General features: G+C 44.5%; 1 protein-coding gene across 1 annotated transcript in view; it reads left to right on the top strand.

The window, feature by feature from the left end:
• EOGT (EGF domain specific O-linked N-acetylglucosamine transferase) overlaps window positions 1–17,289 on the top strand; it is a 48,780-nt gene extending 31,491 nt beyond the window's left edge. The window contains 6 exon segments of the mRNA XM_075321397.1: window positions 1,405–1,453; window positions 1,456–1,472; window positions 1,948–2,009; window positions 3,062–3,181; window positions 8,618–8,720; window positions 15,072–17,289. Of these exon segments, the coding sequence (XP_075177512.1) occupies window positions 1,405–1,453; window positions 1,456–1,472; window positions 1,948–2,009; window positions 3,062–3,181; window positions 8,618–8,720; window positions 15,072–15,218 (498 nt within the window). The 3' untranslated portion in view covers window positions 15,219–17,289.
• Window positions 17,290–19,292: the final 2,003 nt, after the last annotated feature.

Here is a 19,292-nt window from a genome sequence, read left to right as displayed (position 1 = left end):
TCTGTCTCTGGCTCTGTCTGTCTGTCTCTGGCTCTGTCTGTCTGTCTCTGGCTCTGTCTGTCTGTCTCTGGCTCTGTCTGTCTGTCTCTGGCTCTGTCTGTCTGTCTCTGGCTCTGTCTGTCTGTCTCTGGCTCTGTCTGTCTGTCTGGCTCTGGCTGTCTGTCTGTCTGTCTCTGGCTTCTGTCTGTCTCTGTCTGGCTCTGTCTGGCTCTGTCTCGTCTGCTCTGGCTCTGTCTGGCTCTGGCTCTGGGCTCTGTCTGGCTCTGGCTCTGGCTCTGGCTCTGTCTGGCTCTGGCTCTGTCTGGCTCTGGCTCTGTCTGGCTCTGGCTCTGTCTGGCTCTGGCTCTGTCTGGCTCTGGCTCTGTCTGGCTCTGGCTCTGTCTGGCTCTGGCTCTGGCTCTGGCTCTGTCTGGCTCTGGCTCTGTCTGGCTCTGGCTCTGCTCTGGCTCTGTCTGGCTCTGGCTCTGGCTCTCTCTGGCTCTGGCTCTGTCTGGCTCTGGCTCTGTCTGGCTCTTTCCCCGTCTGGCTCTTTCCCCGTCTGGCTCTTTCCCCGTCTGGCTCTTTCCCCGTCTGGCTCTTTCCCCGTCTGGCTCTTTCCCCGTCTGGCTCTTTCCCCGTCTGGCTCTTTCCCCCGTCTGGCTCTTTCCCCGTCTGGCTCTTTCCCCGTCTGTGTTTGTCTGTCTCTCCTGTCTGTCTGTGGCTGTCTCTCCATCGACATCATATTACCTTACACATAAGCTTCTTATACTAACAATGTCTTTTGTTCCCATAGTAACCAATCACAGCTGCTATTAACCTGTAGTTCCCAGCTCCATTCACTTTAATTGAGGCAGGTTTTTTGGAGAGTAACTGTAAAGCACAGGGTTAAATTTTCCTGTCAAAACATAGTCTATGACGTTCCCTGAGTCACATTGGGTGTCTGTGCAAAATTTTGTGATTGTAAATGTGACGGTGCGGATTCCTTTAGCGGACGGACACACACACACACGTACGTACGTACATACGTACGTACATACATACATACATACATACATACATACACATACACACTCAGCTTTATATATTAGATAAAAGGGTAAGAAGTAATGAAAATACTTCACACATAAACTGGCTGGAAACAGAACCGACGACCTCTCGTTCCAGCAGTCCAAAATCAGAACAAAAGTCTCCTTTTTTTTTTTTTTTTTAAACAGCGCCACCTTATGCACAGGATGCGTCTGGTATTACAGCTCCTGCACATAGGGAAAGTGGAGCTGTGAAATAGCAAAAAGGTCCAACATCGGCTGCACAACACTTTTTGGGCTTTTGATATGTTTTTGATTTATGGATAACCCCCTTTAACTCCTCCGTTAGGTTTCTATAGTCCCTTATTGAAAAACTGATTTATTTCAACTTTAATCTTAGGAGGAAAAAATTCGAGTCACCATTCTCATCCGCAGCACCGAGTTTCGGAAATTCTTAATTTAGACGAGGTAATTGCTACTTTATTTGTAAATACCAAACCTGAAGAAGGCGCCAATTGTGATTGGGGCGGGGGTAAACTAAAAAGCTGAGATTGTGATTGGTGGGGAGGGGGGAAGCTAAGAAGCAGAGATTGTGATTGGTGGGGAAGGGGTAAGCTAAAAAGCAGAGATTGTGATTGGTGGGGGTAAGCTAAAAAGCAGAGATTGTGATTCGTGGGGAAGGGGGTAAACTAAGAAGCAGAGATTGTAATTGGTGGGTAGGGGGTAAGCTAAAAAGCAGAGATTGTGATTGGTGGGGGTAAGCTAAAAAGCAGAGATTTTGGAACGGTTATCATTGGATCATTTGGAATGGTTATCGTTGGATCATTTTGCGGAGTCATTTATAGCCGAAGCTTCTTGGGATCATAGGAAATCATAAATATTAGAACTTCCTTAAATGTAACAAATAGTAACAGTAAATAAACCTCTTACTCTTCTTGCTCAGCTGGTCAAAGCCTTGAAGGCAATCCCGATCTTCCAAGTCACCGTTGTGGATTACAAATACAGGTATGGGTACAGATACGGGGGCAGACCCATCTGGGGACAAATCCTAAAAAATGTGACGCCACCATGGGATGGAGAATTAGGTACCAAGACCTATTATGGCATTTGGAGGAAACAAATATTAAGAGATTTCTGTATTTGGAAAATTCCTTTCCTTCTGACTGCAGTTTACTGGGTTTTACTCACCCTCACCAGGTCCAGCGGTGAGTCTTCACTGCTGCTCCCGCTAACTGGTATTGTCTGCAGCGCTGGCGTTATGGAAAGCACTGCAGCCAATCAGTGAGCTCAGCGGCCCTGCCCGAGTTGCTGGCACAAGTCCTCTCTGAGCTCACTGACTGCTTGCAGCGCTGGTGTGCTGGAAAGCACTGCAACCAGTCAGTAAGCTCAGCGGCTCTGTCCAAATTGATAGCACGAGTCTCTCTGAGCTCACTGATTGTCTGCAGCGCTGGCGTTAACGAAAGCACTGCAGCAATTCAGTGAGCGCAGTGGCTCTGCGCAAGTTGATGGCACGTGTTGCTGTGAGCTCACTGATTGCCTGCAGCGCTGACGTTATGGAAAGCACTGCAGCCAATTATTGAGCTCAGCAGCTCTGCCTGAAGCTCAGCAGCTCTGCCTGAGTTGATTGCACGAGTCTCTCTGAGCTCCCTGATTGTCTGCAGTGCTGGTGTGATGGAAACCACTGCAGCCATTCAGTGATCTCAGCAGTTCTGCCTGAGTTGATGGTATGAGTCGCTCTGAGATCACTGATTGTCTGCAGCGCTGACGTGATGGAAAGCACTGCAGTCATTCAATGAGCTCAGTGGCTCTGCATGAGTTGACGGCACAAGTTACTCTGAGCTCACTGATTGCCTGCAGCGCTGGTGTGATAGAAAGCCCTGCAGCCATTCAATGAGCTCAGCAGTTCTGCTCGAGTTGATGGCATGAGTCGCTCTGAGCTCACGGATTGTCTGCAGCGCTGTCCACAGATGGCGGAGACTCAGTCTAGGAAAGTTTTTTTTTTTTCTAAACGCCTTCAGTGTCTGACTACTTCTGCTTCATATTCTACATTTCTCCAGATCTCTTGGATTCCTCGAGCAGCTGCAGATCACACACAACTCGGACATATTCATTGGCATGCACGGGGCCGGACTCACACACTTACTCTTCTTACCCGACTGGGCCGTGATATTCGAGCTGTGAGTTCTTATTATTGCTTCCCATGTGTAATATGGTTTCTATTTGCATTAGGCAATTGCACGATTAGCAATTCCTCCATACATTGGTATTATCAGCGGGATCATCCTATATCCGAGGTGTCCTGAGGTGCAGGAACAGCGAATGCTCCACTGAATGTCGCCCTTTATGACTATTCTAGACCGTTATAAATGCCTATTATATGACAGCTAGTGGTGTAACTCCCATAGAGGCCGACCACGTGACCGCTCCGGGGTCTGGGGGGGAAAGGGGGGCCCTGTGTTCTGCAGCCACCACCAGGGGGAGCACACCACATGAAGGTTCTACAGCTCCCATTCAATTCATTAGTAGTTTTATGATTCCATATTCAGTAAGCTCCCTCTAGTGGTGGAAGGAGAAGCCATTAAATTTTAGGTTCTAGAGGACCAATTCCTCGTTACAAGGCATATTGTACATTAGATAGCCCTTGATTTTTTAACAAATTTTGCATAAATCAATCATGCAACTAAATAGAAGAAACTATATCTTATCAGAGAAATGTGCCTCTTTCTCCACTTATGACACACTTCTCCATTCTTTTATTGCCTCAGCTCATCAAAAAATTAAAATCCATCAAACTGCTAGTTCATTAAAAGGCTCAGGTTACAGCTGCCTATTGAAGTCTATGGAGCGAAGGGGAGAGCAAAATAAGAGAGAGTCAGAGAAACGCACAAAGAGATTTTGCTGCTTTATAGGGCATTAGTTCACTTCTGTGCTAGATTCACAGCTACACTGCTTAGTACTGATGTGTAATGTCCTCCATGCTGCTGCTTTCCAGAAAGTATATTAGCACACCACCTTAGCTGGATTCATAGCTGCACTGAGCTCAGTATTGCTGTCTAAATTTGTTATCCTGCTGTTGGTTTCTAAGAAGTGTTTTTATAACACCTGAGAGCTGGATTCACAGCTACACTGCTTAATAATGCTGTGTAATGTCCCCCATGCTGCTGAATTCATAGTACCAGGCTCAGTACTGCCGTTCAGTTTAACATCCTGCTGTTGCTTTCTAAGACGTGGTTTACCACACCTGAGAGCTGGATTCACAGCTACACTGCTCAGTAGTGCTGTATAGTGTCCCCCATGCTGCTTCTTCCTGCATTCACAGCTACACTGCTCAGTAGTGCTGTATAGTGTCCCCCATGCTGCTTCTTCCTGCATTCACAGCTACACTGCTCAGTCCTGCTGTATAATGTCCCCCATACTGCTGCTTCCTGCATTCACAGCTACATTGCTCAGTATTGCTGTATAATGTCCCCCATTCTGCTGCTTGCTGCATTCACAGCTACACTGCTCAGTACTGCTGTATAGTGTCCTCCATGCTGCTGCTTCCTGCATTCACAGCTACACTGCTCAGTCCTGCTGTATAATGTCCCCCATACTGCTGCTTCCTGCATTCACAGCTACATTGCTCAGTATTGCTGTATAATGTCCCCCATTCTGCTGCTTGCTGCATTCACAGCTACACTGCTCAGTACTGCTGTATAGTGTCATCCATGCTGCTGCTTCCTGCATTCACAGTCACAGCTACACTGCTCAGTAGTGCTGTATAATTTCCCCCATGCTGCGGCGTCCTGCATTCACATCTACACTGCTCAATACTGCTATATAATGCCCCCCATACTGCTGCTTCCTGCATTCACAGCTACACTGCTCAGTACTGCTGTATAATGTCCCCCATGCTGCTGCTTCCTGCATTCACAGCTACACTGCTCAGTCCTGCTGTATGTCCCCCATACTGCTGCTTCCTGCATTCACAGCTACACTGCTCAGTACTCCTGTATAATGTCCCCCATTCTGCTGCTTGCTGCATTCACTGCTACACTGCTCAGTAGTGCTGTATAGTGTCCCTCATGCTGCTGCTTCCTTCATTCACAGTCACAGCTACACTGCTCAGTACTGCTGCTGCTTCCTGCATTCACAGCTACACTGCTCAGTAGTGCTGTATAGTGTCCCTCATGCTGCTGCTTCCTTCATTCACCGTCACAGCTACACTGCTCAGTACTGCTGCTGCTTCCTGCATTCACAGCTACACTGCTCAGTAGTGCTGTATAATGTCCCCCATGCTGCTGCTTTTGAGTAAGTATATTAGCTCACCACTTGAGCTGGATTCATAGCTGCATCTCGCTCAGTGCTGCTGTCAAAAGTTTACCATCTTGCTGTTGCCTTCTATGAAGTGTTTTACCTCACCGGAGAGCTGGATTCACAGATACACTTCTCTGTCCTGCTCTATGATGTCCCCCATTCTGCTGCTACTTCTGACCATGTTTTACATGGAGACAGGGAAGCAGGAACACCTCATTTCTGTGTGTGCTGTGCTGTGCATGGGAGACATCATAGCAGCTCGTCTCCTGCTCTGAGACAACCAAAAAATTGAGATAAAGCCTGCGAAAGTGAAAAAATGCAAGATACAAGTCATATAACGAAAAAAAAAGTGTTTTTCCTCCTGCCCACACTGAAAAGTCACCTGAAAAGACCTTTGTAAAACTAGGTTGGGACGTGAAGGCCACTTTGCGTTTAGCTTTGAGGCCATGTGCCCCTGATGATGACCTGGACTTACCGTCTGGACCACAACACCCCCCCCCCCCCCCCCCCAGGTGTCGCTGCCAGTTCTGATTTTTGGACTGATTTCTTTCCCCCGAGCCGGCTGATATGTCCATATATTCACATTTCCAGAAATGTCCGGCCATGACGACATAGAATGGAATTTTCTATAAATATTTATAGACTCCGGACATAAAAGCTCCGTTCTGTTCTCACGAGCCATTTATGTAAGGTCAACCTCGCACTGCCCATATCTGTGTGTGAATGGTCCGAATCTGCGTATGAGAGCCGCCACTAATCACAAGGGCAGTGTCCAGGCCCCTGAATTATTGATTATGCACCCCTTCATGACCATTGTATGTAGTAGAGCCCCTCTGGCTGTTATGACCCGCTGCAGAGGTGATGCATAGCCGGACGCCAGCTTCTCAGAGCTTTTTCTTTTTCTGTAACCGCCATATTAATTTATGGGGTTTATTTTCCTGTATAAATTATCGTTTTATTCTGCTGATCAGTCCAATTACTGTAATAACAAACTTTACCAAAAGTTTTTTATTATATTTTTTTAGGACAACTTTATAGTCTTCATTTATATAATTTTCAGATATTTATTCATGTTTATATTCTTTTTACAGTTTTGTGAGAGCTACCGTATTTTTTGGATTATAAGATGCACTTTTCCTCCCAAAAATCTTGGAGGAAAATGAGGGGTGCGTCTTATAATGTAACTTATCGGGATGTGGAAAATGGGTGCTGTGCTGTCTGTGGGGGCTGTGCTACCTGCAGGAGACGTGTTGGCTCCGGGGGCCCATGCTGGCTGCGGTGGGGCCCGTGCTGGCTGCGGTGGGGCCCGTGCTGGCTGCGGTGGGGCCCGTGCTGGCTGCGGTGGGGCCCGTGCTGGCTGCGGTGGGGCCCGTGCTGGCTGCGGTGGGGCCTGTGTTGACTGCTGGAGCTGTGCTGGCTTCAGGCACTGTGTTGCCTGCGGGCACTGTATTGCCTGGTGGGGCCTGTGCTGGCTGCGGTGGGGGCTGTGCTGGCTGCGGTGGAGCCTGTGCTGGCTGCGGTGGGGCCCGTGTTGACTGCGGGTGCTGTGTTGACTGCTGGAGCTGTGCTGGTTGCGGGGGCTGTGCTGGCTTCAGGCGCTGTGTTGCCTGGTGGGGCTGTGCTGGCTTCGCTGGACTGCTGGCTTTGGGCGCTGTGCTTGCTTTGGGCGCTGTGCTTGCTTCGGGTGCTGTGTTGGCTGCGGGTGCTGTGTTGGCTGCGGGTGCTGTGTTGGCTGCGGGTGCTGTGTTGGCTGCGGGTGCTGTGTTGGCTGCGGGTGCTGTGTTGGCTGCGGGTGCTGTGTTGGCTGCGGGTGCTGTGTTGACTGCTGGAGCTGTGCTTGCTGCGGTGGCGTCTGTGCTTGCTGCGGTGGCGTCTGTGCTTGCTGCGGTGGCGTCTGTGCTTGCTGCGGTGGCGTCTGTGCTTGCTGCGGTGGCGTCTGTGCTTGCTGCGGTGGCGTCTGTGCTTGCTGCGGTGGCGTCTGTGCTTGCTGCGGTGGCGTCTGTGCTTGCTGCGGTGGCGTCTGTGCTTGCTGCGGTGGCGTCTGTGCTTGCTGCGGTGGCGTCTGTGCTTGCTGCGGTGGCGTCTGTGCTTGCTGCGGTGGCGTCTGTGCTTGCTGCGGTGGGGCGCTGTGCTGGCTATGGTGGGGGCTGTGCTTGCTGCGGTGGGCGCTGTGCTGGCTGTGTGAAGTAGGGCGATGCTGCATGCAGTGCAGCGGGTGTCCCAGATGCTCTATCAGCAGTGTTTGCTTCAAATAATGGCCCCCGTAGTTGGTGTGCGCGCAAATGGAGCTCTTGGCTCAAGATCTTATCGTGCACGTGCCACCTCCGGCTCATTGATCTCCCAGTGGCGGACTTAAGAAAAATGGCGCTTGCGCAGATAAGATCTCAGCTTATCATTGAGCCAATATCTCAATCTGTGCATGCGCCGACTCCAGGCGCCATTTTTTTGAAGCCCACACCACCGACGGAGCATCTGGGACACCCGCCACACCACTGGATTATAAGACAGACCCCATTTTTTTTTTTTTACTTTTTTTCTTTTCTTTTTTTTTTTTTTTTTTTTATTTCTCTCTGAATTTGGAGTGCGTCTTATAAAGCGAAAAACACTAATTAAATAGTAACAATTCTGGCTGTATTTTTCAGGGGTTTTTTTTAGCTACAGATATATAACCTATTATATACCGTGTTTCCCCAAAAATAAGACCTCCCCCGAAAATAAACCCTAGCATGATTTTCCAGGATTTTTGTAATCTGCTTGATATATAAGCCCTACTTCAAAAATAAGCCCTAGTTACAGTCAGGGCTGGTTTTAGGGTGAGTAAAACTTTGCAATTTCTCAGGGACACCAACGTCTGTCTTCAAAGGTTAATATTGTTTAAGGACCTTTGATGACTTCACATTCATGTGATCAAAGGACTCTTAATTGCAGAGAAACACTGGTATTGCGGTTCGTTATGGGTGTAGTGATTACAGGTTTTTTTTTGTTTTTTTTTTTACAATAAATACTATTTTAATGAAACATATTTTTTCAAAGTCTTTTCTTATTTTTTTTTTCTCTTTAAAAACTTTTTTCAAATAATTTTTTACACCACAAAGGGTCTTGAAAGGGATGTCACGTACATAATAAGCCACAATACTTACACAGCGCAGCGTCGTTCGCCTGTATTATTTATACTGACAGCCGAGCCCCTGTTTTCCCTGCGCCGTACCATCCGCCCATGCCATAAATGCATAGCAAAGTCCAGGAAGGGATTAAAGACGTCTGATGTCTGTTTACCCAGAAGATGATCCATTAAACATCTGATCTCATCTCCTTAGATATAATTGTGAAGACGTGAGCTGCTACTTCGACTTGGCCAGACTTCGAGGAGTTCACTACATCACGTGGGAGAAAGCGGATAAAGTCTACCCGCAGGACAAGGTAAGCGCTGACGTGACGCCGGGCGTATGAACAAATTATGCCAGATATAACATCATAGTAAAACATGCAAATATTTCCTTAGTGGTCCATGTACAGCAATAAACTACTTTAGTTGTCACTGGAAACAGTCAGCAAGCTTGTTGTTGAACATCCCTCGATAAACTGTAAGCAATATATAATAAAGTCGTGCAACCTTTCCGATATATACTGTATGTTGTGTTTCGCACTCATTGCCATAACTCAAAAGGTTGCTCTATTCTAAATTTGCAAAGTCATCCATACACCGTGTGCAGAATTATTAGGCAAATGAGTATTTTGATCACGTGATACTTTTTATACATGTCGTCCTACTCCAAGCTGTATAGGCTGAGAGCCAACTACCAATGAAGTAAATCAGGTTATGTGCCTCTCTGTAATGAGGAGGGGTGCGGTGTAATGACATCAACACCCTATATAAGGGGTGCTTCATTATTAGGCAACTTCCTTTCCTTTGGCAAAATGGGTCAGAAGAGAGATTTGACGGGGTCTGAAAAGACCAAGATTGTGAGATGTCTTGTAGATGGACGCAGCAGTCTTGAAATTGCCAAACTTTTGAAGCGTGATCACCGAATAATCAAGCGTTTCATGGCAAATAGCCAACAGGGTCGCAAGAAGCGTGTTGGACAAAAAGGGCGCCAAATAACTGCCCATGAATTGAGGAAAATCAAGCGTGAAGCTGCCAAGATGCCATTTGCCACCAGTTTGGCCATATTTCAGAGCTGCAACGTTACTGGAGTATCAAAAAGCACAAGGTGTGCCATACTCAGGGACAGGCCAAGGTAAGGAAGGCTGAAAACCACCACCTGTGAACAAGAAACATAAGATAAAACGTCAAGACTGGGCCAAGAAATATCTTAAGACTGATTTTTCAAAGGTTTTATGGATGGTGAAATGAGAGTGACTCTTGATGGGCAGATGGATGGGCCAGAGGCTGGATCAGTAAAGGGCAGAGCGCTCCACTCCGACTCAGACGCCAGCAAGGTGGAGGTGGGCACTGGTATGGGCTGGGATCATCAAAGATCAACTTGTGGGACCTTTTCGGGTTGAGGATGGAGTGAAGCTCAACTCCCAGACCTACTGCCAGTTTCTGGAAGACAACTTCTTCAAGCAGTGGAACAGGAAGAAGTCAGTATCATTAAAAAAATATGATTTTCATGCAGGACAATGCTCCATCACATGCATCCAACTACTCCACAGCGTGGCTGGCCAGTAAAGGTCTAAAAGATGAAAAAATAATGACATGGCCCCCTTGTTCCCCTGATCTGAACCCCATAGAGAACCTGTGGTCCATCATAAAATGTGAGATCTACAGGGAGGGAAAACAGTCCACCTCTGGGAACAGTGTCTGGAGGCTGTGGTGGCTGCTGCACGCAATGTTGATCCTAAACAGATCAAGCAATGACAGAATCTATGGATAGTCGGCTGCTGAGTGTCATCAGAAAAAAGGAGGCTATATTGGTCACTCATTTTTTTGGCTTTGTTTTTGCATGTCAGAAATGTTTATTTTTATATTTTGTGCAGTTATATTGGTTTACCTGGTGACAATAAACAAGTGAGATGGGAATAGATTTGGTTTTTATTAAGTTACCTAATAATTCTGCACAGTAATAGTTACCTGCACAAACAGATCTCCTCCTAAGATAGCCAAATCTAAAAAAACTCACTCCAACTGCCAAAAATATTAAGCTTTGATATTTATGAGTCTTTTGGGTTGATTGAGAACATAGTTGTTGATCAATAATAAAAAAAAAATTCTCTAAAATACAACTTGCGTAATAATTCTGCACACGGTGTAGATTGGGGGCCCATTTATATCCTTACTTTGGCGTGCCCTGGTTTCTATGTTTTGTGTCTATAAATGTGGCTTGTGAAGGTCACATAAGGACTGAGCACATTAGGGGGTGTGAGTTGAGCATCTGTGCACATACACTATATTTATCCCTTGGAAGTAAAACTAATACATTACAGCAAAGTGTCATTTTAAAGCGCTGCTATGACTTGCCATAAATATGTGCTGATGTAAACACCCTGTTCTCCTGAATCCGTTGTTGTTTTTCTTTCTGTTCTGTGCCTTTCCACTCCTGAGATATGGCCCTTTCTTCCTTTTTAAATCTAGGCTGGGTGTGGTTCTCAATAATGGCGCCCATAGAGTAGAGTTGAAAACCACACCCACTGGGATAATGAAAATAGCTTTATCTAAGGGGAAGAGGAAACTATCTTGGATTAGAGGCATCTCCTCCATTATGTCAGATATAACATAGTAAAACATGCAAATGATACCTTCTTCAGTCCTTGTACATCAATAAACTACATTCCTTATAGTTATTTGTCACTGGAAACAGTCAGCAAGCTTGTCTTGTTGTTCAACATTGCCCTGATAACTGTTAGCAATATAGGATAAAGTCATTTAACTTTCCGATATACCGTACTGTACATTGTTTTTCGGTCTCATTGCCATAAAACAACACAAGTAAAACTAATAAATTACAGTAAAGAGTCATCATAAAGTGCTTCTGTCACTTTCCATGGATATGTTTTTCTTTTAACCTGATGTAAACACCCTGTTCTCTCGAATCCGTTTTTTTTCTTTCGGTCCTGTGCCTTTCCTTTCCTGAGATATGGCTCTTCTTCCTTATTAAATCTAGGCTGGGTGTGGTTCTCAAGAATGGCGCCCACAGAGAAGAGTTGAGAACCACACCCACTGGGATAATGTAAATAGCTTTATATAGGGGGAAGAAGAGGCTGTATCTCCGTAACGGAGAGGCTCAGGAGCAAAAGAAAAATATGGTAAGATTTAGGAGAACAGCAGCATTTACACCAGGTAGAAAATGACATATTTATGGCAAGTGACAGATTCTTTTTAATAATGTTTTCTATAACTTTGAGATGAGAGCCTTGCCTGCAGTATTAGATTTTGTGCAGGTTCTGCTGCACATACAGTATATTTATGCCTGGAAAGTAAAACTAATAAATTACAGCAAAAAGTCACCTTAAAGAGCTTCTGTCAATTGCCATAAATATGATTTTATCTTAACCTGATGTAAATACCCCTGTTCTCCTGAATCCAATGTTGTTTTTCTTTCGGTTCTGTGCCTTTCCTTTCCTAAGATATGGCCTTTTCTTCCTTATTAAATCTAGGCTGGGTGTGGTTCTCAAGAATGGCGCCCACAGAGTAGAGTTGAGAACCACACCCACTCTATGTAAATAGCTTTGTATGGAGGAAAGAGGAAGCCGTATCTCCGGAACAGAGAGGAGCAGAAACAAAATAAAAACGTCGCTGGATTCAGGAGAACAGCGGCATTTACACCAGGTAGAAAATTCCATATTTATGGCAAGTGAGAGGTTCTTTTTAATAGGGTTTTCTATAACTTTGAGATAAGAGCCTTGCCTATAGTATTAGATTTTGTGGAGGTTCTGCTGCACATACAGTATATTTATGCCTTGAAAGTAAAACTAATAAATTACAGCAAAGAGTCGTCTTAAAGGGGTAGTTCACCCATATTTTTTATTTTCTAGATCGATATTCTGTTGACAATGTTTATCTCAAATACCTTATCCTGGCAATAGTGCCTGTGAGAGGCGCTATTGTGGATCGCTGTTTCCCATGCCTGACCCCCGGGCTCCGTGACCTCAGGGGTTCGGTGATGTCACGACAAGTTCCTGTTAACCTGACATCACCGCTGCCGGCAGCAGTCTCCGTGAGTGATTGGCTGTGGGCGGAGTTTCACTGCTTGTCACAGCCCATCAGCTCCCTCCTCCCTCACAGCAGAGCGCTGCAAGCAGGAAACACACTGGGCTGTGACGACCAGTGAAACACCGCCCACAGCCCAGTGACTCAGGAAGACTGCAGCCATCCGCGGTGATGTCAGGTCAATAGGAACTTGACGTGACATCACCGGATCCCCAAGGTCACGGAGCCCGGGGGTCAGGCATGGGAAACATTGGTCCGCAATAGCGCCTCTCACAGGCATTATTGCCAACATAAGGTATTTGAGAGAAACATTGTTCGATCTATAAAATAAAAAACATTGGTGAATCACCCTTTTAAAGAGCTTCTGTCACTTGCTGTGAATATGGTTTTATTTTAACCTGATGTAAATACCCCTGTTTTTCCGAATCCAACGTTGTTTTTCTTTCAGTTCTGTGCCTTTCCATTCCTGAGATATGGATCTTTCTTCCTTATTAAATCTAGGCTGGGTGTGGTTCTCAAGAATGGCGCCCACAGAGTAGAGTTGAGAACCACACCCACTCTATGTACATAGCTTTGAATAAAGGAAGGAGTAAGCTGTATCTCGGGAATGGAGAGGAGCAGGAACAAAAGAAAACCATCGCTGGATTCAGGGGAACAGCGGCATTTATACCAGGTAGAAAATTACATATTTATGGCATGTGACAGGTTCTTTTTAATAGGGTTTTCTATAACTTTGAGATGAGAGCCTTGCCTGCAGTATTAGATTTTGGGGAGGTTCTACTGCACATGCAGTATATTTATCCCTTGGAAGTAAAACTAATAAATTACCGCAAAGAGTCATCTTAAAGAGCTTCTGTCACTTGCTATAAATATGATTTTATTTTAACCTGATGTAAATACTCCTGTTCTCCTGAATCCGGTGTGGTTTTTCTTTCCGTCCTATGCCTTTCCTTTCCTGAGATATGGATCTTTCTTCCTTATTAAATCTAGGCTGGGTGTGGTTCTCATGAATGGCGCCCACGGAGTAGAGTTGAAAACCACACCCACTCTATGAAAATAGCTTTGTATGGAGGAAAGAGGAAGCCATATCTCAGGAACGGAGAGGAGCAGGAACAAAAGATAAATATCGCCAGATTCAGGAGAACAGCAGCATTTATACCAGGTAGAAAATTACATATTTATGGCAAGTGACAGGTTATTTTTAATAGGGTTTTCTATGACTTTGAGAAGAGAGCCTTGCCTACAGTATCAGATTTGGGGCAGCCAATCAGTTGATTTAGAGGACTGCAGCGCTCAAACCAATGATGCGTCCCTGGGAACAGCGCCTTCTATTTAGTAGTGGTTGTGCCTGGTATTGCATGCTTCCATAAAAATGGTACTAAGCACCAGGCACTGTCACAACAGTAAAGGGTGCTTTACACGCTACAACATCGCTAGCGATCTCGTTAGCGATGTGACATGCCAGATCACAGATGCGATCTGCCGAGATCGCACATGTGACCGGTGCTATAAAAACGACCTATGTGCGATCTCGGCAGATTGCATCTGCGATCTGGCATGTCACATCGCTAACGAGATCGCTAGCGATGTCGCAGCGTGTAAAGCACCCTTTAGGAGACACCACCCTCTATTTAGTAGTGGCTGTGCCTGGTATTGCATGCTTTCATAAAAATGCTACTGAGCACCAGGCACTGTCACAACAGTAAGGAGACGGCGCCCTCCCTTTAGTAGTGGCTGTGCCTGGTATTGCATGTCTTCATAAAAATGGTACTGAGCACCAGGCAATGCCACAACTGTAAGGAGACAGCGCCCTCTATTTAGTAGTGGCTGTGCCTGGTATTGCATTTCTCTATAAAAATGGTACAGAGCACCAGGCATTGTCACAGCAGTAAGGAGACAGCGCCCTCCCTTTAGTAGTGGCTGTGCCTGGTATTGCATGCCTTCACAATAATGGGACTGAGCACCAGGCACTGTCACAACAGTAAGGAGACAGCGCCCTCTATTTAGTAGTGGCTATGCCTGGTATTGCATGTCTTTATAAAAATGGTACTGAGCACCAGACAATGCCACAACAGTAAGGAGACAGCGCCCTCTATTTAGTAGTGGCTATGCCTGGTATTGCATGTCTTTATAAAAATGGTACAGAGCACCAGGCAATGCCACAACAAAAAGGGAAAACACCGCAGCCCACTCAATCAGCCGCCCGAATCCGACACTCATTAATTTGATGAATTTTTCTAAATTTAAAGCACTGAAAATATTAGGCCGTAGCGTCCTCCCTTTTGTGTGTCGCGTCCGTCTCGCTCACAAGACGTCGCTCTTGACTTTCCTTTGGCGTTTTATTTTTTAATACGCTATTGTTTTCATTATTAGGCCTCTTCTATCGAGTTGTGACACATTTCAGGCTGTGGCAGAATCAAAAGTAAATTAATTGGTCATTAGTTCAACCTGTCAATAATTCTCCCCCGTGTCCCCGCGCAGAAAAAAAAAAAAATCAATAGTTCCTGGGGGCCTTAAATGAAAGTTGTTTTCTGTGTCCAGAATTACTTAATTAACTTGTCTTTCAATGTGGAGGATCGCGTGCCAGCCAATGACAACGCTTGTTATGCCGTCTAATTAAGGGACATCACCCGACTCTGGGAGAACACCCCAAATTCACCAATTACGCCTTCCACGTTGAAGAATTCGTACGACTGGTCAACTCCGCAGCTGAGCACGTGTCTCGTCATCCCGCGTGGCCGATGCCAAGACCCCGCGATGAACTGTAATCGGGAAAGATTTAATTTTTATAATGTCATAAATTATTTATTTATTATTTAGGAAAAAAATTCTAAGTGTTAAAATTCGGTAAATTTGAAGTCGGTGCGTTTTGAACACTTTTCTCTTTTTTTTTTTTTTTTTTTTTTTTTTTTTTAAATTTATCATTCCGTTTTGATCATTTTCTAGTAATATGTATATTTTTCTCTTCATTCATCTTTTGTTACGCTTATTTATAAAGAAGGGGCAGCACGATTCATGAATTATTTTCTAATCAGTGACATTAATCATGACTTATCCAGCGCAGAGGTATTCCCAGATTTTTCTGTTACCAATTTTCCACCTTAAGTAAAATTTCTGCAGTAAGTGCACTTTGCTGAATCCTGACAGTGTGCATCATGCACACAGTCAGGATTCTTCTCTGTTGCATGCTCGAACCGGGGTCATTTGCTGACTAGCTTCTAACCTGCTTCTCTCAATAAAGAGCTGAGGGAAGCAAAAAAAAAGTTGCTTGCTAGCTCGTGACTACAACTATGCGGTAACGTGACGACCGCTCGAGCAGGCAACAGAGCTGAATTCTCTTGTGCAGGCAACAGAGCTGAATCCTCCTGTGCAGGCAACAGAGCTGAATCCTCCTGTGCAGGCAACAGAGCTGAACCCTCTCGTGCAGGCGACGGGGCGGAACCCTCTGGAGCAGGCGACGGGGCGGAACCCTCTGGAGCAGGCGACGGGGCGGAACCCTCTGGAGCAGGCGACGGGGCGGAACCCTCTGGAGCAGGCGACGGGGCGGAACCCTCTGGAGCAGGCAACACAGAATCCTAACAGTGAGCACTTTGCACATTGTCAGGATTCAAGTTTGTAGTCTTATTGAATAATTGAAGAAATATAATTGAAGCTGGAAATCTCTTTTAAGCGTTTTATCTAGTGCCACTTGCTTCCTCATCGGGAGGTGACATTGCTTCGATCATGGTGATTGTGTGTATCCTGCACCTGTCCAGCTCATTAGAAGCATATAGAGACAGTGGTTATTACATCTCTTAAAAATTTGCCACTTTTTGGCCAGTCCTTGTGCCATAAATATAAAACTAGGACAGCTATGAACGGGAAAATATTAGTAAATGAGCCGATTATAGTACCTTTTTTGAGGCTTCATCTAAGGCCCCATCTTTTTTTTTTTTTTTTAGAAAAATGCCCCCCCCCCCCCAAAAAAAAAGTTGCCAATTTTAATACAGAACATTCACCACAAAACAAGTTTTTATGCCAGAAAACGGATAAATCTGCATTTATTAGTCAGGCATAATAGGGTTTATTGCGCATTTCCACATCACAGGGGTGTACGCTAGGATGAATATTGCAGACGTCGTGCCCCAGAGGAAGCTCCGGTTTGGCCACATGTTTATTCGGGATAAGTCCTCAGTCTGCGCCGATTGATCTTTTATTAAGAAGTTGGAGCGGCTTCATTAATTGCGACTGCAGGACATCATTATTTTTATTTAGTGCAGGCGATGGCCGTACTCCTGGAGTTCAAGGCGCTGCGTCAAAGGAGAGGAAAAATGAAATAGAGGGATGAACGCTCATAGGTCGGAGGAAGGGTTTACTGATTGATGTCTTGGTAATTACTGATTGTATCAAATTTAGAAAATATTATTAAAAATCAGGGGTTTTTTTGCCCCCTCCAAATCTTTTTTTTTTTTTTTTCTTTCACAAGGTTTTTAGAGTTAATGAAAAAAACAGATAAAAAGTTACTGATACACTTTTGCACTTTTACACGTTTGCACTGTGTCGGAGATTCCAGCAAAAAATACTGCGCTGTTTTATTGTTGTTGTGTTTTTTTTTTGATAAAATGATAATCATAGAAGCTAAGCTTGTGGGTGCCGGCTGTGTCATACAGACCGCTACTAGGGGCAGTGAGGATCGTTTCACAGGACCTGGTCCAGCGCCCACATCAGTAATGTGTGGTCACTGAGCCCTGAGGAATGCCCGATAATACGTACAGCCGGAGGACGCCGAGATATTCCCACATGTCGGAGGCGGATAATAAAGTGATGTTTTGATGCTTTTTGTAATAAAAATGTTTGTATCGGACAGAAATTATTTTGTAAAATGAATAAATTTCATAGAAAAAAGATTTTTGTATGATTTGTTTTTATGAACCATTCAATATGTATCTGAGATTTGTGGCGTACAGATCAGACACGCTGGCGGAATTATTTGTCTCGAACATGGCGCCCGCCGCAAAGGGACCAATCTGTGCTCAGTCTACAGGATCCCTGCGGAATCAGCGCTTCTGTTCTGGAGGTATTCCTCCTATAGAGACGAAGTTCCCAAGAGAGAATACAATGTCTAGCTATCCCTCCTAGCTATCCCTTCTAGCTATCCCTCTATCTATCTCTCCCTCTATCTATCTCTCCCTCTATCTATCCTTCTATCTATCTATCCTTCTATCCCTCTATAGCTATCTATCTATCCTTCTATCTATCCCTCTATCTATCTATCTATCCCTCTATCTATCTATCTCTCTATCTATCTATCCCTCTATCTATCTATCCCTCTATCTATCTATCCCTCTATCTATCCCTCTATCTATCTATCCCTCTATCTATCTATCCCTCTATCTATCTATCCCTCTATCTATCTATCTATCTATCTATCTTTCCCTCTATCTATCTATCCCTCTATCTATCTATCCCTCTATCTATCCCTCTATCTATCTATCCCTCTATCTATCTATCCCTCTATCTATCTATCTATCTATCTATCTATCTATCTATCTATCCCTCTATCTATCTATCTATCTATCCCTCTATCTATCTATCCCTCTATCTATCTATCCCTCTATCTATCCCTCTATCTATCCCTCTATCTATCCCTCTATCTATCTATCTATCTATCCCTCTATCTATCTATCTATCTATCTATCTATCCCTCTATCTATCTATCCCTCTATCTATCTATCCCTCTATCTATCCCTCTATCTATCTATCTATCTATCTATCTATCTATCTATCTATCATTCTATCTATCTATCTATCCCTCTATCTATCTATCCCTCTATCTATCCCTCTATCCCTCTATCTATCTATCTATCTATCTATCTATCTATCTATCTATCTATCTATCTATCTATCTATCTATCCCTCTATCTATCTATCTATCTATCTATCTATCTATCCCTCTATCTATCTATCTATCTATCTATCTATCCCTCTATCTATCTATCTGATCTATCTATCGTCCATTTTTCCCGAAAATAAGACCTACAGGATTTCTGGATTATGCTTAAAATATAAGCCCTTGTTACAGTCAAGGCCAGCATTAGGGGGAGTCTAACTGTGCAATTTCTTAGTGCCCGCACTCTTGGGGACTCCAACGTTTGTATTCCGAGGTGAAGATTGTTTAAGGACCTTTGCTAATTTCAGTCATGTGACCAAAGGTCTCTTAATAGCAGGAGTCTAAAAGAACTGGACTGGAGACAGGCTGGTATACAGGACTGACAATAGGGGGAAGGGAGAGCAAACTGGGCAATTTCACAGGGTCCCCATTCTCCCAGGACCCCCAGCATTTCTCTCCTGATGAGAAGACTGCTTAGGGACCTGTGTGTATAGATTAATCCATACACACAGGGTTTGGAGAGTTATTTTGATGTTCCAGAATGTGATACGACTTTATTTGAATAAATGTTGATTTTTTTTTTTTGTTCATGGAAAAAAAAATGAGACATGCCCTGAAAATAAGCCCTAGCGCATCTTCTGGAGCAAAAAAAAAATAATTTTTATAAGACCGTGTATTATTTATCTATCTATCCTATCTATCCATCCCTTATCTATCGATCTACCTGTCCTTTTATCTATCTATCTATCTATCCATTAATCTCTTATCTACCTATCCTTTCTATCTATCCTTCTATCCATCCATTTATCTCCTATCTATCTCAGATAGATGTATGTATGTATGTATGTATGTATGCATGTATAGATAGATATACAGTTAGGTCCAGAAATATTTGGACAGTGACACAATTTTGGCGAGTTGGGCTCTGCATGCCACCACATTGGATTTGAAATGAAATCTCTACAACAGAATT

The sequence above is a fragment of the Anomaloglossus baeobatrachus genome, chromosome 8, assembly GCF_048569485.1.
Source record: "Anomaloglossus baeobatrachus isolate aAnoBae1 chromosome 8, aAnoBae1.hap1, whole genome shotgun sequence".
Classification (NCBI taxonomy): Eukaryota; Metazoa; Chordata; class Amphibia; order Anura; family Aromobatidae; genus Anomaloglossus; species Anomaloglossus baeobatrachus.
This window is presented reverse-complemented; position numbering and strand designations above follow the sequence as displayed.